Below are 24,576 nucleotides of genomic sequence, written 5' to 3'. Positions count from 1 at the left end.
ACGCTGAAAGAGTAGTACAGCCACTTTGATTCTCCAACGTTCATCCTATCTTGGCTACTGTGTTTGACCAAGGCTGTTGTGAAATATCACGCTTGGTAAGAATAAATTGCACACTTCGAGTAAAACAATCTAAAAAGCTGTCACGCTAAAAAGTTGTCTTTACATAAAATGCTACAATAACGCGTTTTGGACATACGCCCTTCCTCATATAAGCATTAATTCCTTTACAACATGTGGTGTAATAGTTCTTCAGAGTGCCATTATAGGAGTATGGAAAGGGCTCAAGGGATTTTGCCCTCTCCATATAAGCAGGTGTTTGCAAACACCCAGTGTTAACACCCGCAATTGGCACTGGCACCAATCGCATGTGTCAACATGAAGGAGCAACAGCTCTATTGCAGTATATGTCAGGAACCATCAGACACCTTAGGGGTAAAGTACCCTAGGGGGCTGTAAATACAGTAAGAATTTTTTTTTTAAAACCCTAAAAAATTTGAATGCCCTCCCCTAGAAATTATATAAAAATCTATTTAAAAAAAAAAAATCATAAACCTGTTAGGTATAGCCCACCCTGATATATCAAAAATTATAGTTATTCACAGCAGTGAACCATGTAACAGAAAACGGCACCCAAATGTCATCAAAGTATGAGAAAGTTATTAGTGTCATAATATCATGAAACAAAGACTTCATATGGCAAAACAAAGGCTTCTTTCTTAAGAACACATATTTTTTGTCGTGTGCTAGTTGTTGCTTCTACAGCTAGCACACATCCCCATTTACTTCTTAGCGCTCATACACAATCCATGTTATTATGTGGCCTATTGTGTATGACCTTTTCTCTGCATGTGTTTTAAGTGCTTATTCACTCAAGGCTTGTCTGTTAAAAGCGATCCATTTTTTTTTCCATGTCTGTATGGCATCCGTTATGGGCCTTTCTTCTTTAACTTTCGTAAGAAGGCATAATGCCAGGTTCCCCAGAATGAGCGCAAAAAAACTCAGTAAAAAAAAAAAACGTTTCAGAGTCAAACAACAGTTTTTGTTGTCTGTGAACTGTCTGTGAAAAAAAGACTGGCTTTACAGCGGACCATGGATCCATTGGATCATGGACATCAGATAATGTAGGCATGGACCTCAAGGGGACCAGAGTACAAAAAAAAATGAGCTGGTGTTTTAACTGCTGGGCCAAGTATGCAACTGTTTTCCAGAATAAACCTGTCTGTTTGCACATGCATTATTCTACACTTACACACATAAAATTGGGATTTAATGATGTATTACAAGTGATCAGTTCAAGATTTAGCTATGCCTTGGCTTGGAGTTTGATGAATGTTTATATTTGTGTGTAGCAAAAAGGCGGCTAAGGTCAGCAAATAGTGGCTAACCCAAATTCATAAAGCGTGCCAATTCAGTTTAACAAACCCAATAAATGAGAAGAAGGAAAAGTAAGGAAAGTATAAAGGATACATTGCTAGTCGCGGCAGAATATGTATACTGTTTGTCTATCATTCTGGAAAATGTAGCCAACATGAATGGAGAAAAATGTTCCATCAGATTTAAATGGTTGCATTTTACAATATTATGGAACGCTATTTTATGTGACCATGTGCTCTGCTGAGATTATGCCACTGCTATTTACTTTGAGCCTCCCGTATAAGATGCTGTTATTAAGTCTTCAGTACACTTGACTCATGAGTTTTACTAAAGGTATTTTGAGGTAAAGTCATCACCACTTTTATAGGATATTAACTTGGAACTCTTGTATATGTCATGGGTAATGCCAGACTCTGGGTAGAGCTATGTTCTGCATAATACCAATAATGCCCTGGCATTAGTGAATAATTGCACTTATTGAAGGATTAAGGGTACATTTCTGCTGCTTATGTAAGAACTGATTCATATATCATTTATAACCTTCAAACTATTTTGCTAAACATTTAGAAAAATCTTGGCAACCAATTTTTTTATTATGTATTTAATTAAAATTGTTAAGAAAGTTAGAGGGACCTAGTCTGCCAACAAAGTCATCCAGAATAGATTCTGATCCTACCACATGACATTCACAGCAGATCCCATGGCAAAGGGATCCCAGAGACCCCTACAAACACAGGTTCTGGTAATTTTACTTGGCGTTGTGATTATTGAGAACTGTTAAAGCTATGTGCTGTTTGCATCCCATTATATCACTGGAATCATCAGCAGAAATCCTTTATTAGAAAAATGAATGCAACACTTACTATGTACTTTGGAAAAGTAGGTTGGAGCCTTTGTTTGATTCTCTTGCAAATATTAAGTACATATCCAAGGTGCCACTTGGCATTCATTGCAAAACTACATCAGTATGGGGAGATTTAAACTGACAGACAAAATTCAGTAGTCTTATCTTGTGCCAAAAAACACTTGCAGATACTTTAGCAACTAGTGCACTGAAAGGAGTGTGTAACAACTAATATGAGGTGTAAAGTTGGACTAGACAGTCTTAAAGGGGTTGGTCACTTTTTAATAACTCTCATTTCATGTGTCTCAACTTGTATATGTACCTTTGCCTATTTTGAGACAATGTGGTTACATTATTAGGGTACAGGTTTATATACACTTTCATTTACCTTCTGAACATTGTACTAGTATCTGACACATAGAAAAAGAGATGAGACAGATCATAGTTGAGCTGATGAGATGCATATTACACACTGTCCGCTATGCTACATATTTGTTCTCACACTATGAGTACTTCTGTGCCTCCCTTCCCCTCCCAAGATAAACTTAACTGACTGTAGCTTGCAGCTTCTCTCTCCTTGTGATGTGGTTTTCTGTGAGCTTTGTCCTGGAAGCCTGGGGGAGAGAGGGTTGGAGGATGGGAGCAGATCAGCTCATGCACTGTCAGACAGAAAACCATGATAGTTACCCCCACCCCAAGTCAGAAGATACAGGGTTGAAAACCTGGGGCAACTGAAATTGTGTGCACCAGCACTGATAGAGACAGGTTGAAATTATATCTGTTAAAATGCTGTATTTTTGTTAATAACTTCGAATTAAATATGTTTCTTTTGTTATCCTGAGCATATTTAAGCAACTTGTCTTTATGGGCAGTAAAGGCACATGTACAACAGTGGCCAACCCTTTTAACCCCTTCCCGACATTTGACGTAGTACTGCATCGCGGGAGGTGCGTTCCTGCAAAATGCAGTACTATTACGTCAAACTTCTGGCCCCAGCTCCTGAACGGAGCCGGGGCCAGAAGCTGCGGGTGTCAGCTATATATTATAGCCGACACCTTCCTCTAACACCAGTGATCGGAGATTGTTAGGGGCATTTAAAGTGAATCGGACCCCCCCACGGCGCTTACCGGGGGGTCCGCTGCTTTGATCGCAGCCCCGGGACTGCGCGATCCTCCTCCGGGAGCCGGGTCCTGCCTTCTGATAGGACCCGGCTGTAACACACCGAGCATGCGCAGCATGCTCGGTGTGTTACATTACACAGTGTAATACATCTGTAATGTGAAGAAGAGCTTGAACAAGCAATCAGTGGATCGCTTGTTCAAGCTAACTTGTAAAAGTAAATAAAAAAAGTTAAAAACATTACAAACATTTTTTAATAAAAAGAATTAATTAAATAAAGTTAAAGTCCCCTAAACACAAATATTCCCTATACACTTGCAATAAAGTGAAAAAAAACCCACAAAAATCGCCAAAAAACCCCACATATTTGGTATCACGGCGTCTGTAACAATCCGTACAATAACTCAGAAACATTATTGGACCCGCTTGGTGAACGCCGTAAAAACAAAACCCGAAAAACACGTACAAAAAATGTACATTTTTCATAAAATCTCTGCACAAAAATGTTCTAAAAAGTGATCAAAAAAAGTTATGTGCTCCAAAATGGTACCACTGAAAAGAACAACTCAACACGTAAAGAATAAGCCCTAAACTAGCTCTTTCAACCAAAAAATATTAAAGTTACGTCTCCGAAAAGATTTCCTCTATATTAGTTTTTATCCAGTAAAATTGTAAAAGATAAATGAAAAGCTATATAAATTAGGTAGCACCGTAATCGTAGTGATCTGTAGAATAAAGATAATATAATATTTTTAGTGTACTGTGTACGACAACCAAAAACAACCAAAAGAAAGTAAACCAAAAGTGACAATTTTCTTTTCACCCATACATTCAAGAGTTAATAAAATCTTATCAATAAGCTAATGAGCCACTAAAATGAAGTGTTTGTAAAGTGCATCTCATGTCGCAAAAAATAAGCCCTTATATGTCCAAATTGCCAAAAAAATTATTGTATAGCCAATAAAGTGACAATGCATAATCTTCTCTGAATGGCGCAGTTTCCCCTCAATGCCCTGGCGTGTGCCCATACAGCAGGTTACCACCACATATGGGATATTGTTATACGCGGGAGGGATTGGGTATTAAATTTTGTGGAGCGTTTTGGTATTTTATCCACTGAAAATTTGTACATTTTTTGAAAAACACATTCATTTAGCCAAAAAAATGTTACTTTCAAAATTGCATCCGATTTAGTTTTAACCCCTGTAAAACAATTAAAGGGTTAACAAACTTCATAAAAGTTGTTTTACGTACGTTGAGGGGTGTAGTTTCTATAATGGGGTTTTACTTTTATTTAGGTCTCTCAAAGTGATTTGAAACCTGAGCAGGTCCCTCAATAGCAGGATTTTGCGTTTTTTATGAAAATGTGAAAAATCGCACATAACGTTCAAACCCCCATATCTGATTTTCTCATAAATAAATGCAAAACATACCACCAAAATTTTTCAACTAACATGAAGTACAAAGTGTCACGAGAAAACAATTTTAAAATCACTTGGATATGCTAAAGCGTTCTGAAGTAATAACCACTTATAGTGACACAGGGCAGATTTGAAAAAATGGGCCGTGTCAGGAAGGTGAAAAGTGGCTTCGGCATTAAGGGGTTAAACTGCGACCAGATTTATCATCCAGAATCAGGCACCCTGGTAAGTCTGGTGCAGTACAAGTCTGTCCTTCTTACTTTTAAAACACCTTTTATAAATATAACCCTATACTATCACTACCTCAAATTAATTTGCCATGAAATTTTGCCTCTAAGGCTAAGCTCTTATTTATTTAATCTGAAACTTCCAAAAATACAAGATGTTTAAAGCATGATTGTTTTTTAATATTGTGTTGGAGTGTGTTTTTGTAATATAATTTAACATCCTGTTTGTTCACAAATTAAGCTGAATTTTAAGTCCTCCTCAGCCACAGAGTAATTGACTGTTGGTAGGAGAGCCTGTATAGTTTACATTTATGCAGTGGTTTGTCCTACTTCTTGGTCTCTCCATCTACTGTAGTTGAAATTGAGAGCTGGAATAAGTAGATATGGTGTTGTGTTAGCAGACAGTAAGAGAGCAGGGGGAAAACATGTAGGCCAGGTAGTGCTGGAACAGAGTCTCCTTTGCCTTTGAAGCCTGTATTTATCCTGCATAGAGGTACATTATGCAGGATTCATAGAGCCGAGCTGCCTTGTTCAGTCACAGTGCTGTGATGCAGCTTCAAATTGTGTCACTGTATCTCTGGCCCCCATTTGGTCATGTGCATGGGGCCTAAGAAAGTGATGCAGTGCTATAGGATTATAGATGTAGATATAGATACTTTGAAAAAAAAATGGAGACTGAAAGTCTTATTTCCAAGGGAAGTATAAATAATCCCAAATTATTTTTCAAATGTATAACCTAAAAACCTGAGTGTCCTGGTGGAGGGATATTGGGAAATGGCTAAACTATTGAATTTCAACTACTCTGACTGATGGCATGTAATCTACTTCTATAATGTAAATCCTCTAATAAATCAGCTGTTTAACCCAGGTAGAAATGCGCCCTTAAAACCACTACAATAGACAATGGATAAATCGCCAGGCGCCAGACATATTTTTAATATTTGAACATTCCATAAGGACAGGTTCTGTTCCAGAGGACTGGCGCACATCAAATGTGATACCAACATTCACAAAAAGGTCAAAGTGATCCTGAAAACTACAGACCTGTTTTGTGGGAAAAATATTTGAGGGGTTTGTTGCTATTCTGGAGTAACTCTATGTACACGACCTTCTAACACAGCATCAGCTTGGGCTCATGAGAGATCGTTCCTGGCATACGAACTTAAAGGGAACCTGTTACCGCTGTTTGAAAAAAATTAAGCTAATAAAATCACTAATAAAAAAAATTAACATTTATTCTCTGCCTGGTAATGGGCGGATACATACATTCGATTCTGGCGGCTTACTCACACCTCCTTTCCCCAATTCATCCGGCTGTCAGCTGAATTATAACACATAAGCAGGAAGCTAAGCAGTAAAGCCGCGTAGGCAAATGTGTTATGCCAGCCGACAGCTGGATGACGTAGGGAAACGAGGTGGGAGCAAGCCGTGGGACTCGCACGTATGTATCCGCCCACCTAGACTCGCTAGAATCTCTGCCTAGTTACCAGGCAGAGAATAAATGTAAACATTTTTTTCTTTTCTGCGAAGCGAAGAAAGGTTGCCTTTACCTATAAGGGCTCTATGGGAACCTGCCCACAACTAAATTTTTTCAAACAACGGTGTCAGGTTCCCAGTAATCAACTTCTATGAAGTGGTTAATTCTAGACTGGACCTGGGGGAGGCTGTGGATGTTGTGTATCTAGACTTTCCCATTACATTTGATATGTATTGAAAAAAAAGTTTGTTACGCAAAATGAGACCACTGGCACTAGCGGAAAATATGTGTACCTGGGTTAGCAATTGGTTTAGTGATAGAAATCTGGGGGTGTTCAGAGTGGGTTCTTAAAGGAGTCTGTATTGGGACTGCTTCTTTAATATACTTATTAATGACTTCATAGAAGATTTAAAGTAGGGCCGCACTATTAGCTAAAACCCTAGATGCCCCAAAAACCATAGTACAGAGTAAACAAGAAACCACTACTGCAAAATACTGCATTTGTATAATAAGTAACATAGACCTCAGAGCAGACTACAACACAGTGGACAACAAGGCTATATTAATGATGGTGGAAATTGTCTGAACCCATGCAGGAGGTAATTGTGAATAACTGGCTCCACACAATTCTAGCCTTTTTGGTGCCTGAGGTGAAAAGAATATAACTACTTTAATACTGCCCCTATGTACAAGAATAGAACTACTATAATACTGCCCCCTATGTATAAGAATAGAATTACTATAATACTGCCCCTATGGACAAGAATATAACTACTATAAAACTGTTCTTCTCTCTCCTCACTCAGACAGGCCCTCCTGCCCCTAGTTCTAGTTCCCAAAAAGTGGGAGGGGGCGGTCTGCCTGAAATGCATGAGTTTCCTATGAAACGCATGCGTTTCATTGCAAACGCTTATGCGATTTGGCCAACCCCCCCTCCCACTTTCGTTTTGGATGTGTTTAAAAATGTGAGAAAAATGCCACGCGTGAGGGCACCCTCTGCCTCCAGTAATAGTTATTCCTCCTTACTGTGACCGTACAGGTCCTGCAGCACTGTGCTTACCGCAAATCAAGGCATAAATTAAATAAAATCACAGCCCTGCTGCACTGGAAGTTGCAGACAGTGGGGGTGCAACCTGAGGGTCTGTGAACCGTGGGTTGTTTACCCCTGGGCTAGGGAAACAAAATGTACAATTATGTTCTAAACGGTCAATTACTACATAAATCTGCAGCAGAAAAAGACTTGGAAGGGTGGACAGTGAACTTTATTTTAGTGAGCAAGATAGCTGCTAATAAGGCACATAATCTATTCCATATATATATTTATATGATTTTTATTTTTTGTTTTTATATCAGTTTATCTAAAAAGTGGGCAATTTGATTTTAGGTTTATTTAATTTTTTTTTTTTAGACCCCCAAGGGTACATTAACCCTAGGAGTCTGATTGATCCTACTGCTAAAGCCGAGTAACTCCTGTTCCATTCTCACTTTGGAGGGGTTCATATAATGCTGCTCTGTTGAGCTAGCATGAGAGACTTTTGTCTTCAGCTGTGTGCAAAAATCTGCTGCAAAAACTATTGAGGCAGGAGGCTCCCCTGTTCCCCAATCAGTCCCACCAACCCAGTATGTGATTCAACATAACTTGCTGTCTTCCTTCACCTCATAGTTTCATAGTTTATACGGTTGAAAAAAGACACTTGTCCATCAAGTTCAACCAAGGAAGGGAAGGGATTGGATGAGGAAGGGATTTAGGGGAAACAATTCTATATAACATAACCATCAATGTTATTTAGGTGTAAAAAGGCATCTAGACCCTTCTTAAAGCTCTCTGCTGTCCCTGCTGTGACCCGTGCCTGAGGCAGGCTATTCCACAGATTGACCGTTCTCATAGTAAAAAAGCCCTGTCGCCTCCGGTGATTAAACCTTGATTTCTCCAAACGGAGACAGTGCCCCCTCGTCTTTTGATTTGATCTAATCTGAAACAACTTACCACCATATTTTTTGTATGGACCATTCATATATTTAAATAAATTAATCATGTCCCCTCGTAGTCGTCTCTTTTCCAGACTAAATAAATCTAGTTGTTTTAATCTTTCCTCATAACCAAGACCCTCCATACCCCTTATTTTTGTGGCTCTACGTTGAACCCTCTCCAGCTCCAGGGCATCCTTTTTATGGACCGGTGCCCAGAACTGGACAGCATATTCCAGATGAGGCCGAACCAATGCCTTGTATAGTGATAATATTACATCCCTATCACGAGAGTCCATACCACTTTTGATACATGACAAGATCCTACTAGCTTTAGAGGCAGCTGTTATTCAATTTATGATCTACTAGTACCCCCAGGTCCTTCTCAACAAGGGACTCTCCCAGATTTACTCCCCCAAGGACATATTTTGCCTTTGGATGATTGGCCCCCAGGTGCATAACCTTACATTTATCCACATTAAACCTCATTTGCCAAGTGGATGACCAAACATTCAGTTTGTCCAAGTCACCCTGCAGCCTATGAACATCCTCCATAGACTGTATTACACTACACAGTTTGGTGTCATCTGCAAAAATAGACACAGTGCTATTAATTCCTACCTCTATATCATTAATAAATATATTAAATAGTAGTGGGCCAAGCACAGAACCCTGAGGTACACCACTCATAACTGGTGACCATTCCGAGTATGAATCATTGACCACAACTCTCTGGATACGATCCTTCAGCCAGTTTTCAATCCAATTGCAAATGATTTCTGCCAAACCAATAGCCCTAATTTTACCCATCAGACGTCTATGAGGGACAGTGTCAAATGCCTTTGCAAAGTCCAAGAACACAATATCCACAGCTGCTCCTCCATCCAGGCATCTGCTCACCTCTTCATAAAAGCAGATAAGGTTAGTTTGACAACTTCTATTCTTAGTAAACCCATGCTGGCTGTCACTTATTATTCTATTTGATGTCACATACTCCAGTATATAGTCTTTTACTAACCCTTCCAATACTTTCCCCACAATGGAAGTTAAGCTTACAGGCCTGTAATTGCCTGGCGAAGTTCTAGAGCCCTTTTTATATATTGGCACCACATTTGCCTTGCGCCAGTCACTTGGCACCACACCAGACATTATGGAGTCCCTGAAGATTTTAGACAGTGGTACAGCAATAACAGAACTGAGTTCTTTAAGAACTCTGGGGTGTAACCCATCTGGTCCAGGAGCTTTGTACACATTGATTTTATTGAGCTTAGATTGGATAATGTCTACATTTAGCCAGTCTAGTATATTACAGGGTACATGACCTGCACTGGCACCACCCACGTCAGAAGTTCTCTCTTCTATTGTATAAACGGAGCTAAAAAACCTATTAAGTAACTCCGCCTTCTCTTGGCCTCCAGTCACCGATGCCCCGTTTTCAGAATAAAGGGGTCCAACCTGTTCTGACCCATTTTTTTTTGCGTTGATATACCTAAAAAATTTCTTGGGATTTGTTTTGCTATCTTTAGCCACCTGTGTTTCATTTTGTATTTTGGCTGATTTGATTTCTTTTTTACAGATTTTCGTAAGTTTTTTGTAAGTATTGAAAGCCTCTGGTGACCCGTCAGATTTATATTTTTTAAATCCCCTCTTTTTCTCATTAATTGCTCTTTTAACTGTAGCTGTAAGCCACGCTGGGTGTAATCTAGCCCGTCTATACTTGTTACCTATTGGAATAAATTTAGAAGTATAAAAACCCAGGATAGATTTGAATTTCTCCCATTTATCATTAGTATCATCATTTGACAGAATCTGATCCCAGTCCATATCCTGTATTGCAGCCCTGAATTTTTGGAAATTAGCCCTCTTAAAATTCAAAGTTTTTGATTTTCCCACCTGTTTCTGCTTTCGAAAGTTTAAGAGGAAAATAATTATATCATGATCGCTGTTCCCAAGGGGTTCCCTGATACTGACATTTTGGACAATCTCCTCATTGTTAGAAATCACAAGGTCCAACAATGCGTCACCTCTTGTGGGATCTTCTACAAGCTGCACCATAAAATTATCCTGAAGAATGTTCATAAAATGTCTCCCCTTCACAGATGAAGACGAGCCCTGACCCCAATTTATATTTGGAAAGTTAAAGTCTCCCATTATCACTACGGTCCCCTCCTGTGCTGCCCGCTCCATCTGTTTATATAGGTGACCATCTATTTCCTCAGAGATGTTAGGGGGTCTATAAATTACACCAAAAATAATTTTCTCAAAGCTCTCGTGGCTTTGAATTTCAACCCACAAATTTTCAGCCCCCTCACACTCTTCTGAGACCACTGACTCATTCACAATCGCTTTTAAGTCTCTTCTGACATACAGACATACACCACCTCCCCTCCTATTTGCCCTGTCTTTCCGAAAGAGTGTAAAACCTTGAATATTAACAACCCAATCATGCGAGGCATCAAGCCATGTTTCTACTACACCAACAACATCTAACTGTTCCTCTAATATCAGAGCCTCAAGCTCGCCCATTTTGCCTGTGATACTTCTGGCATTTGTGAACATACAATTTAATTTTCCACAGTTATTTATCTGATTTAAAGTAATTTTACTGGCACATATATCCTCACCACTGTTCTGCAACTTGTGGATCTCATTATCCACCGCCTTGGTCCCACATACACCGCCCACCTCACCACCCACCAACATAACCTGCCCCCTCTCTGACCTGTCTACCCCTTCAGTGTTTTCCTTTTCCTCCTCCCCTGATCCTAGTTTAAATACTCCGCCACCCCTGCTAGGATCTTCTCCCCCAGCACAGCAGCCCCCTTCCACTTAAGTGCAAGTTATCTGCAGAAAACAGCTTGTACCCCAGTGAAAAGTCAGCCCAATGCTCTAGAAACCCAAATCCCTCTGCTCTACACCAGGATCTGAGCCATGCATTTAACTCCCTGAGCTCCCGCTGTCTGCTCTGTGTAGCGCATGGCACAGGTAGGATTCCGGAGAGGTCCTTTCCTTAAGCTTTGAACCTAGTTCTTTAAAATTATTCTTCAGGCTCCTCCACCTACCATCTATTCTGTCATTGGTACCAACATGGACCACGACAGCTGGGTCATCCCCAGCCCCTCCCATTAATTTATCCACCCTTTCCACCACATGCCGAACCCTGGCACCAGGGAGACGGCAAACCATTCGGTTGAGGCGGTCTTGGTGACAAATTATTCTACCCGTCTTCCTGATTATAGAGTCCCCTACAACCACTAGCTGCCTTGGCTTGCCTGCACTCCCATCCACCCTACTACTAGCTGGTCTGCTCCCCCGGCTGTGAGGGAGAGCAGGATCCGCTAGGGCTGCCATTTCTGACACTGACGTCCTTACATCATTGCACAATTTTGCAATTTTGCTTGGTTGTTCAGAGTCAGAGTTGGCATTCCTTTTCTTTGACCCCTTCCTACCCCCTCTATTTATAGTAACCCAGCTACCCACCTGGTCCAATTGCTTTCAAAGAGCATGAGTTTAGTGGGGGGGGGGGGGAGTGAAGAGTCTAACACATAATAAAAACAGGAAAACTTTTAACCCTTAATGTTTACACAGCACAGATTGTACACTTCGTGTAATTACTTCACAGTTTCTATGTCTTATTCTATGCTCCTCCATGTGATGAAAGTTGCTAAGCTAGTCACTATATAGATACTGTGGAGGAGATTTATTATACAGCGGTGCTCATGCTCCCGTCTCATAATGTATCCGGCGGCGAGTCTGTGCAGCGTCTATTTCTACGCCAGGTTCTACCATACCGTCCCCCCCCCCCCCCTGCCTTGCTGACTTCATGCCCTTCCATGCCCCCTTGGCTTGAAGGTGGGAATAATCGTAATTGCTGGCAGTTTGCTGCCAATTGCAATTATGTCAGGGCTTCTGCACCAGTGTGAGGTCATAGAAGCCCTGATCAATGTCTCCTTTATGTACACACTATGCTGAAATCGGTGGATTTACTAGTTGGAATCTCTTTATTTGCTAATTCATGAGTTCACAAAGCATCTTTGGACTTATGGCAGGATGTAACTGACTGGGCTCATGGCAAAGACAGAAAAAGGTTAATCTGACTGAGGAAAATTTCTAAAAAATTGAACAACACCGCATGGGTGTCGTTCTGTTTTGATAGGGGGAATCACAAATGACAATCATCATTATTTTCCCAATTTACATTTTAAAGTTGCTTTACTGTTTTTCTATGGCCTTTCCTTTGGCTGCAGCGGGGTTCTGGTAAAAATCACAGGCCACAGTGGTGACCTTCACACTCACGGCACTTAACTGACTTGCCGCACTGTGGTAATACTCAGGAGGTCATAATAACCACCATTAACCCCTTAATGACTGCCTTATCAGCTTTTTATGGCGTTCCTTAAGGTATTCTTTTGACGCAACTCCTTTCTACGGCGGCGTGTCAGAAGAAGATTTCGGGACACTGGGTCTCGCTGGTGCCTGTGTCGGGCTCTTATGTCACAGCACAGACCTGGCACTAACCCCTTACACGCCGCGGTCATGCTTGACCGGTCATGCTTGATGCAATCGGATGAACGCTTGTTCAAGCCTAAATATGGAATTTGTAAAAATGTTTAAAAAGTAAAAATCATTTTATAATAATAAATAAAAATAAAAGTCCCATAATCTCCACAGTTGCACATAAAATGCAAATAAAGTATATAAAACACAAAAACACCAAAAACTTTATTTGGTATCACTGCGCTTCCGTATTAAACTGTACAATAAATATAAATCAACATTAAACCCGCTCGGTGAACGACGTAAAAATAAACACAAAAAACTTCCCGAAATATACCATTTTTTATCAAACACAAACACATAAAATGTTCTAAAAAGTTGTGTGCTTTAATGTAACTCTTTTCGCAAAAAGTAAGCCCTCAACCAGATCTGTCAACAGAAAATTACAGAAGTTATGGCCCTGAAAAGTTGTCGATAGTAAAAACAATGCGATTTTCTAAAATATTGCTTTTGCTTAGTAAAATTGAGCAAAGATAAGAAAAACTATATAAATGAGGTATCCCCTTAATCGTAGTGAACCAGAGAATAAAGATATGATATTAGTTTTACGTTACGATATTAGTTTTACGTTACGTGTTAAAAATCCAAAATAAAAATGTATGATTTTGTTATAGCTATAAGCTATAGACTCCCAAAATGAATTATTTTTACAAGTGTTTCTCACCCCGCAAATAATAAGACTCATATATTCACATTACCATAGAAAATTTTATAGCCTGTACATTGTGACAATACAAATCTGCTGTGAATGGCGCTGCTTCCATTCTATACCTAGCCGTGCGCCAGTACAGGACATATTGGGTATCACTACACTCGGGAGAAATTGGGCATCAAACTTTGTTGAGCGTTTCATCATTTGATTCAGTTTTGGCCTAAATTAATACATTTTCCAAAAAATTTAAAATTTAAAGTTTCTAAATCGCAGGTTCATATTGTTTGAACCCATGAGAAACACTTAATGGGTTAATAGACTTAATAGAAGTTGTTTTACATACATTTAGGGGTGGAGTTTCTAAAGTGGAGTAATTTATGGGGTTTTACTATTATTTAGGCCTTTGAAAGTCACTTGGAAGCTGAGTTGTCCCTCAAAATGTGAGTTTTGGCGATTTTCATGAAAATGAGAAAAATTGCGCCTCATAACATCCTAGAAAAAGAAGCATAAAATGTCAACGCAACATAAAGCAGACATTCCGTTAATGATAATTATCAAGCTTTTTGGGTAGGTTTTTTTTCCTGTCTGGAAAGCACAACATTTTAAAATTTGAAAATGGAGAAATTTTACACACTTTTGCCAAATTAGATTTTTTTTTTTCAAAACGAAACACAAAACTTATCACTTAAATTTTACAACTAAAGTGAAGTACAATGTGTCACGGGAAAACAATCTCAAAATCACCTGGATATGTTAAAGCGTTCCAAAGTTGTAACCAATTATGGTGATACATGTCATATTCGAAAAATCGAGTCTGGTCATTTAGCTGAAAACTAGTGTCGTTGATAAGGGGTTAAAGTGGAGCTGTCGTCTGTCCTGGCACAGCTTTTTAGAAATATTTTATGCCCAAAGAAGCTGCACACATGACATATGCTGAAAATATGTCAATCACCATCCTTGGAACCCGAATGCACTGGAGTATCAGGCCCCTGCTCATCGGAAATTGTACTATACTATAACTGTACTGTATATTCTGCTGTATTGTAACCTATCTGTATCTGGGAAAGCTGTATGACTCCATAAATAATTGTGATAGGAGTCATTTTGTAGGGTTTGTTTAGGCATATCACATAATTTTTAGATCGGTGCTGAAGGGATGCTGCTGTCCACCTACTTCAATTTGATTCCTTAGAGGCATGTTCACGTGGTACTATTGCAAACACACCACAAGGGTGGACTATTGGGAATAAGGTGCTGCATCCATGGCTGCAACCATGTTCTGGGAAAAAAATGTTGTTTATCATACGCATTAAATATATACACCTGGAGGAAGGGAGAGTCGGTGAAGAAAATAATAGATACCTGCCAGGGTTGCCTATGCACTGCCTCTTGTAACTGTTACTCCTTACTGTAGACCACACTTTTGTTACTGATACTGGGTTTAGAATATAAATACCAAAACAATATTTAGTCACGGAAAAAAATAAAATAAACTTTGGGCATCTCCATACCATAGAGCAGTGATGGCAAACCTTTTAGAGGCCGAGTGCCCAAACTACAACAAAGATCTGCTTATTTATCGCAAGGTGCCAACACAGAAATTTCATTTGATTTTATATTGCCTTCTCTGTCACAGTTTTCATTGAAACTAGCACCCTGAGGACACCTATAAAGCCAAAAACAGTCCCAGGTAGCACTGTCACTTTAAAATACTTCTGTGCACAGCAAGTCCTGGGCTGTCTGGGACTGCAGGAAGATATCTGGAGTCATCTCTGGTGATGGCCCGGGTGCCCACAGAAAGGGCAGAACCCGTGCCATAGGTTAGACATCACTGCCATAGAGCATTGGGTGCAGGATTATACCTAAGTGGTAATCCTTCAGCAAGCTGGTTTCTGATGCATACAATGCGCCAGGGCATAGAGCTTAACCTTCCGCATTAGCATCCGCAGGTATAAGTGATATTTCTTTTGAAGATAAGAGACATATCTGTTGTAGTAAGGCCATTCCACTGAAGTTTTTTTTTTTTCTGCAGTGTGTATGGGATTGTCATAATCCCCATACATTACTCTGCTAATTTATTTTTCTGTGGAAATGCTGCGAAACAAATCTGTACTGAAAGGGGTATTCTCATCTGGGCATTTACATTTAATTTCATTTATCTGACATATATATACATTTCTTTTGATGTTATTAAAAAAATGTACCTGTGTGAAGATTATTTCTCATAAATGTAGTCGTTTGGACCCTTAGAAACAAGACTGTGCCCTTGGATACTGCCACCTCTGTTGGAGGAATTGCACAAAGAAGCAAAATGTTTTTGTATATGAAATGCCCGGGAGTTACTACTTGTCCCGCAGCCGTCCTGTGGAAATAAATGCTGAATCCAGGAGGTTAGGCAGGGCTCAATAGCACATGTCTGGCCACCGCTAAAATAGTGCAGGTGGTCGTAACTGAGGAAGCTATCTCGTTTATAAGGAACAACAAAGCTACATTTGTGGGAAATTATCTTCACACAGGAACATTTTTTTAACAACCTCCAATTGAAGAAATGTTTACATATGACTAATGAATTAAATGTGAATGTACAGATGGGAATACCTCTTTAATATGCAACATGCGCAGAAACCCTTCACAATGAGATTTAGTTTTTAGATGCCAGCCTTTAATTTAAAATTTACTGCCATCAACAATGCAATTGCACATGTTTTCTTGACACTATTTGCCAATTACAATATATCTAAAAAAATTTTAAAAAAATTCTGTATTGTAAAGGTTTTATTTTGTTTACCTTACATTTTCATGAATTAAACTTAAATTGTATTAATTTATGCTTTATAAAAGAAAATACTTTAAAAGAAATCTGGCATTAAAATCCATCATGATAAACCAGAGACACTTACTCATAGTTCCATGCACTGTGACTGTGGTTATTTTAGATTTTTTTTATGAATGATCTCCTTCCTTTGAAATAAATCTTTCACAATTATGCTAATGAGTTTGAAGGGTCCTTGGGGCAAAACTAGAGCCCCTCTGTACTGCAACTGTAGGACAGAGGGGGGGGGGTGCTGCTGAGGGAGCAGGAGGGAAGGTGAGACAGTGTAATAGTTTGTGAAGCTACAGCAAGGAGGGAATTCTCAGCATTCAAGAACAGTTTTAAGCTTTCAAGTATTAAAACAATATCAAAGTTTCAATGCATCATAAAACTTTGCTCCAAACTAGGCCCAATGTTGTCAAGTTGCCGTTGTAGCCACAACTGCTGATACACTTCCAGTCTGGCCAGGAGTGTCAACAGGGACCTGAAGCAAATTTGTCTGGTTTTGTTTGTGGCGTGTGGTGTATTCTGTTTGATTTTTCTTTTCTGCTCCCAAATATGCAAGGGATTTTCACTGAAAAATCTTAGTTTTATTTAAAGTACAAATCTTGCACTCAAACATATTGACAGTCATGAATTATTGTTACCTGTTAATACTTCTTGTGTTCATAGGGAATGTCAGCAAATCGAATGAGGACATGCTTCCTGACAGCACTGACACCCAAGCGCCATCTAACACACAGAGAATGTTGTATAGTAATCCTCAGACCAAAATAGAAATCATCAGGAAGGAACAAGCCAAAAATACTCAGCGATATAAAGTTGACTATGATCCACAAAGCACAGACTCCTTAAATTACTTTATAGAATCTAAGCAAGATATGGAGTATGTAAGTATGATTTCACAAATTTAATTGCATAGCTTGTTATATTCATATATGCATGAATCCTTAGTAAGGCCTGATTCACAGGACCATATTTGTGGCCGATCACGGCCTCCATTGACTTCTATGTCAGCCGGTCATGGTCCGGACAAAAAACATAATTTCTAAAAAGTAGCTTTTATTAGTATTTGACGTTATAAAATAACTGTGGAATAACCACTGCGTGCTCAGCTAGAGAAGTGTATTTAAAACACAAATGCCCAAGGTTAAGTGGCTTTCAAGGGAGAGAGTAGTTACTCGTAAAGTCCTAATTGGGATAGCATTTAGATTCCCCCTGTGGGTAGATTGAGCCTAAGTAGCACCAAATCAGGGTGCAGGGATTCAGTCACAGGCTAGCAGAGTTAGCAGACATATAGTTTGAATGTAAATGCAATGGATTATTATCTTCTAAACCCATGCATTAGTTTCTGTAGCATGAGATCGTAAACGATCCCAGTTATGTACAGAAACCTGTCCCTCTGCTTGAATGTAAACAGTCGTACAGTACAATAATAAGACCTAGATACTTCCAGCAATATCTATTGCCATCCAGCCCTAAGCTAGATACAGTACTCGGATATAGCCTTAGCCAAAAGGTCAGCACATACACCACACGCCCCAGGCGGTTTCGTGAAAAATTGTCTTCAAATCCCTGCCGTGACAATAGGTCCAATGTTTAGGAAAGTCTAATATGCAGATAACGCCCAGGCTATGTGGAGAGGGCTCAGCCTGTGAGCCCTCTCTATACTCCCTTAACAGCCTTTTGACAAACTATTATCCAACAGGTCATTAAGGAGATATCTTCTGGTAGCTTTTTTAAAGAATTTTTTTTTTTTCTGTCCTTTTTATGACATTTCTGAGAAATTTCCAAAACCGATACCAGCATATTAGTACTGATCACTAATCACACAGGAACGTAACCATATAAAAGCTGCCATCGCACATAATTAATGATGCTCGGGTAAGCCTGATTGCAGGCAGAGAAGTGATGAGATTAAAATACTGAACATGTGACATGCACAGATGTGCGATTTAGGTTTGGCAAGGGTTTACCATCAAGGAAAAAAAAGGTAAATAAGTACCGTACTTCATTAAGCCGTACTTCATTAAGCAGACAGTACAACTCATTACACAGAAAACAAGCAATCATACAGCTTTGAAAATGTCAAAATAAAAAAAAATATATGGATCATGTAAAGAGAGGAGCACACTATTGAAACACAAAATGGAAAAGGGGGATCTTACGCAAGTTGTCAAATGACCTGTCTCTTCTTATCAATTCCTCACTTAGATCTGTCTGTAGGAAGTTTCCTGTGGATAAAACCAGTCTGTGGTGAAGTATTGATTACATTATACAGTATTGTGCCAGTTGTTGCTCATGTGGTGACCCAAATGTGTGGTGTTTTTGTGATTACACACTTTGACCCACATTTATTAAATTGTTTGCACCAGTTTCCTGTCCGACTTTGCACTAGAAAGAACGGGCAAAGAGCTTGCACATGTATTTAGAAAGTGTCTGCGCCAGTTTTGTGTCGCGGCTGCACTGTGTGTGACAAGACAGAAAAAATGTGCACCATAGGGAGGTGTGTTAGTGCTTAGTGCGTTAAACTGCGTGCCACAATTCTGTCACAAAAAAATCTCCTGCTTATCTAATGGAGAGAACAGTGGTCTAGATGGGACCATGGTACAAGCAGGGGACAAGGACGTTAGCATAAGGATTGAAATGGGAATTTCTATAAATGGCGTAATGGACAGAAATCCCAACATGCTTCTCTACAATATGCTGCCAGAAAATTATAATGCTTAGGTCGATGGTAGACTTGCGCATGTGTACAGATAACCTAAAGTTACATACTCGCCATGTTTTTCATAAAAGGACATCACAGCCAAATGCTGTCTGCTGCTGTTTTCAGTGGGAAGGATCAGGATTAGTTATCTCACTGTAGGTGCACATAGTGGTAAACGCCTTAGCCCACTGTTGTAAGGATGAATTCTGATGTATCCTTACAACCAACAAGTACGTGATACAAATCTAGCTTTCTCATGTTTTTAATTAACCCCTTCACAACTGCCATTCGGCTACATATATCTTATTTGCACTGGCTCTTTGCAGATAGTACGTATAGTGTGAATACGGAAAGTATTCAGACCCCTTTAAATTTTTAATTCTGTTTCAATGCAGCCAATTGGTAACATCAAAAAAGTTCTTTGTTTTTCTCACTAATGTACACTCTGCGCTCCGTGTTGACAGAATAAAAAAAAGTAGATATTTTTTGCTAATTTATTAAACAAGAAAAAAGAAACCGGAGCCGGCACCAGAAGCTGCTGGTGTCGGCCATATATTAAAGCCAATACCACGATTGGAGATTCCTCTGATCGCGGGTGTAAACGCTTTACACTCTGCAGTCACGCCTGACCGGGGTGTGTAAGGGCCATTTCACGGGAATCTGACTCCACCGCTGCACATACCCGGGGGGGGTCCGCTACTCCGAACGCAGCCCCGGGGTCTGCCATTGTCAGCCCTGGGGGCTGCGCGATCCTCTTCCGGAGTTAGGTCCTGCCTTCTAGCAGGACCCGGCTGTAAAACACTGAGTATGCGCTGTAATTTTATTTTACTTTAATTTTAAGATTGGATATCTCTGGGTCAGTTTCACTTCCGAAACACAATCCTGATATTGTATTAGTATTGAAGGCAGAAAGCATAAAGGAGCTGCAAAAGTACATGCACACTCTGCCCGGCGGAAAATAGTGATGGTTTGACACTGTACATATTTTTAACATATTTGGTAAATATTTATACAATTTATGTATAAAAGTATAAATGATGTTCTCCCAGTGTGGACCAAGATCGGTCAGATAACTGTAAAGTTGAGTAGTTATTTAGAACACTTAACATTTGGTGTGTTGTGAAGCAGTGAGATGTCAAAATTACAAATGACAGGATGCAGGTAGGCAGTACACCTAGTTTTATGGTAAACTCTATACTGATACAGCAGCAATAATTCTATATTGTTGTCTTTTCAGGGTCCATGTCGAAGAGAAATGGAAAGTATTTTAAATCACTTAAAGATCATGAATGTCTTGAGCCCTAGAGGATTTCATATTCCAAACTGTGATAAGAAAGGATTTTACAAGAAAAAACAAGTGGGTAACTCTAATGTATCATGCTTTTATCATCTAAATTCAGTGAAACTTACAGTGAAAAGAGGTGTTCCCATCTGGACATTCACATTTATTTAATTCATCTGCTATGTATATGCATTTCTTAAATTGCATGTTATTAAAAACTTACCTGTGTGAAGATAATTTCCCATAAATGTATCCTTGTTGTCCCTTAGAAACAAGATAGGAGTGCTTGGATATGACCACCCCCGCACCCTGGCAGCAGTGGCCAGACGTGCACTATTGTTGCCTACTTAGCAATCCTGCAGTAACTCCGGGACATGGAAAAACAATTGTTTTTGTGCAGATCCTCCTGCTACGGTGGTGGTATCCAAGGACAACAATCTCATTTCTAAGGGACAACATGGCTGAAATGTACTTTGACACAGGTACATTTTTTTAATAACATCCAATTGAAGAAATGTATGTATATAGCAGATTAAGTATGTCAATGTGAAATTAGGAATGTGAATGGCCAGATAAGAATACCTCGGATTACATACGAATTCAACTTCAAACCTATTTTGTATGCAAGTCGGAACAGGTATATTTTGTAATTGTAACTCCAAACCAAGTTTTTTATTTATTTATTTTTGTCCCTGGGACAATTGGATTTTTAAAGTTTTTGGTTGTCATGGGAACAAGTATTAAAAATAAACCTTCATTGCAGATACCTTTGATAACGCTTACAGTAGATAATTGCAGCCTGAGGCTAAGGTACAGTAAATTTCTGGCATCCAGAGATCTGTCTGCAACTTGGAGTCATCTGTAAGTCGAGTGTCAGAGCTCAGAGCTTCATCATACCTCATCAGTCATTGTTGGCACAAATTTTAATACCAGTCTCCATTATTGTAGAACCAGGAGGCATTCACCATATGACAGGGATAGATCAGTTCCTTAAATTGTAACTGGCTGTTTCAGTTCCTAGAAACACTTGTGTGTATCTTGTTACCAATAGAAATATGAGCAAGCCATTAATCTTGGTATATGGCTTAAAATATGCCAGTTACATGTATAGAAGTAAATTTCTGTTAACATGCGTTCATAGTTTTAAAAAGTTAGTAATGTGCCAAATCATTCATTCTAGCATCAAAAGTGTTTTGTCTACTGCTTTGTCTTTATTGAGGTGAATGGGGCAGAGCTTCAATATTGAGTATAGTCGCCAAGAGTTTCCATTACACTAACAGGATCTGTCATGTTGTCTTATGCTAACCTGATGAAATCTGTTACTGTTGCCATTTATTTAGATTCAAGTTATTTCATACATAAAACGTCTGGACAGTTTTTTTATTTTGGCACTAAACAGACATTTCATTTTAAATCCTCAGGACATGCTGACCTTTTTAGTTACATTCTTGGCAAGGAACTTGGGTATATAGGCTTACTTAGTCAGCATGGACAATTTGTGCTGTTTTTCTCTTGATGGGAAAAAAAATCTTGGCAATAAATTTTAATAATCATTGCCATTTTAAATATGTGATATGCCAACGCCTTATTACAGTAGCGTACTTGTCCTTGAAGGCGTATTATCATTTAGGCATTGATATTAAATATAATTCACCTGCCATATACATACTTTTCTTCAGTTGGATGTTATTATTTTTTTTTTTTAAATGCACCTGCGTTATGACAATTTCCCATAAATGTCTTAAGTTTTTGCATATGAAATGTCCAGGAGTTACTGCATGTCCCACACTGCTGGACGAGTGCTGTGGAGGTCATATCCAAGGACAACTATCTTGTTTTTAAGGGACAACATGACTACATTTATGGGAAATTATCTTTACACATACATTATTATTAATAACATGCAATGGAAGATACGTATGTATATGTCAGATAAATTAAATGTGACTGTCCAGATGAGAATACCCCTTCAAATATGATTACTTTCAGGGAAGGGGTCTCCAGGATATGAACTGCTTTTTCAGGTTTTGCTTAATCTTGGGTTATTTAAAGAGAGATTTTAAATAATTTTTATGGCCACCGAGCATAACAATAAACTGACACTTGCTAATTTTGTAAAACTTAAAAAAAAAAGTTATTTTACTTTTACTATTATAACTTTTTGACAACAAGTCTCATGGCAGTGGACAGAAAAGGACATCTTTAATTCTAATGTTTCACATGTTCGTAATGAGAATGCTGGATCCATCATTCACAATAGGTTTTCCTGACAGCTCTCCCCTCCACTCTCTGTACAGGTCCGAGATCACTCAAAGAAAAATCTCCTATAAAACAGTTAGTATCCTTTTGTCAAGCACATAAAAAAAAGTAAAAAAAAATGATTTTTTTTTTTTTACCCAAAATAGTCAGTGAAAAAACAGTGACTATATCCAATTCACTGTGACTTTGTTCAGTTGGTTTAAAACATATATTTCTTTTTGTCTCCGTACCCCATGGTGTTGTGAGCCAGCTCAATTATTATTGTTAAAAAATGGCTCCTGCTTTTATGATGGCAAGTCTTTACGTGCAGTACAATAAGCTACAATAACCCCAGATTCTCCGGTGATGTACCATGAAGCCATCGGCTACTTTTTTGTATGAATCTCATCTCAAAGAATATTGATGGGTGGAAGTCACTTTACTAGGAGTAGGAGTTCTCCTTCTGGAGAGTTTGCCAATTAAAGCCACCTTATAGGCATGTGGAAAATTAAAGTCGTAGATGATCCACTAGGGAATTCTGGGAAGAATGCAAATATGTTTTCCAAGGTGTTAAAAGGAAAACAATTCCTCCTTTTTCTACCTTGAAAGGAAGCCCCCTAAACACCAAGTATGATATATTGTTTTGGCTTAATCCCACATTGTATATCTATTCCAGAAGGAACAGACTCCTCTTATTAAGAATCAGTGTATCAGCCATCCAACATACATATACAGATGCTGTTGTGTCAGAAGCCTCATATCACAAACATCACATGCAAATGTGTTTGACATTTGCATTACAATGCTGTCAATGCTATCAAGTCAAATCAGATGGAAATGTGTGTGTATAATATAAAACAATAGTGAATGTCGAAGACATAAATTGATTTAGAGTGCTTGAAGTCACCTCAATAGAAACGAAAATATTGAGTAAAACTATATTTTTTTTTTTGTCTGCAGTGTCGTCCATCAAAAGGCAGAAAAAGAGGAAGTTGTTGGTGTGTGGATAAATATGGACAGCCGCTTCCAGGATACAATATAAATAATCGGGGCGACGCCAACTGCTATAATGTGGAAAGCAAATGAGTAAACTAAGTGATCACACATTTTTTGGTATAAAACGAGATGTCAAAAGAAGAAAACCGCAAACGATAAATACTTGACCTGAAGCTGCAAACAAACTTTACATCAAATATGAATATTTTATTCTATTGTGGACATGGCTGCTGAAATCTGCCACTGATAATCTTGTAACTTCAGCTCCTAATTTCCATACTATTCTGCACTATGGACTATAAAAAAGGGACTTGAAAGGGGTTTAAAGAATAAAAGCACTAAACAATGGATTCAGGGAAAAGACTTGTCATAGACGCCTGTGACCAATTCAGTTTTGTTCTAGTGACAGATCAAGCAAATATTTTACACTTCCTGCATTTGCCTCCCACCCCCTCCGATTACGAAGATCATCCAATTTTTTGGGAATTTTATCTGCACGGGTAATCTTTTTGTCTTATGAGGACTTGCTATTTTAAGTATATTATGAATATTGTTAGTCTGTATTTAATATATTTTTATATAAACTTTATTTAAACAAATTATACTTTGACACTATTTTTTTTTCTTTTATGATGTTTCTACTTATTTAGTGGGTAAAGAAATGTTTCAGGTGGTGACATTCCTTGTTTGGTATTTTCATATGCTGCATGCGCATTTTTAATCCATGAGGATGCATAAATGGCACACAACTTTCTGATTTCTGTTGCCTGTGTGGACATATAGAAGGCACACACAACTAATTATATTCTTTTTTCTTTTTTTTCCCCCTTAAATATCAACCTAAATGTGATTTGATTACTAAAGAAAATAGAAAAGTTGTGTGGACCAGTTGTAGATGT

General features: G+C 38.8%; 1 protein-coding gene across 2 annotated transcripts in view; it reads left to right on the top strand.

Moving 5' to 3' along the window:
* IGFBP3 (insulin like growth factor binding protein 3) overlaps positions 1–24,279 on the top strand; it is a 30,909-nt gene extending 6,630 nt beyond the window's left edge. For both annotated transcript variants that reach the window (XM_072153123.1, XM_072153122.1), the window contains exons 3-5: positions 17,124–17,341; positions 20,399–20,518; positions 23,642–24,279. In XM_072153123.1, coding sequence (XP_072009224.1) covers positions 17,124–17,341; positions 20,399–20,518; positions 23,642–23,767 — 464 coding nt within the window. In that variant the 3' untranslated portion in view covers positions 23,768–24,279. The remainder of the gene's footprint in view (positions 1–17,123; positions 17,342–20,398; positions 20,519–23,641) is intronic.
* Positions 24,280–24,576: the final 297 nt, after the last annotated feature.

This window comes from Engystomops pustulosus, chromosome 5, assembly GCF_040894005.1.
Source record: "Engystomops pustulosus chromosome 5, aEngPut4.maternal, whole genome shotgun sequence".
NCBI classification, from domain to species: domain Eukaryota; kingdom Metazoa; phylum Chordata; class Amphibia; order Anura; family Leptodactylidae; genus Engystomops; species Engystomops pustulosus.
This window is presented reverse-complemented; position numbering and strand designations above follow the sequence as displayed.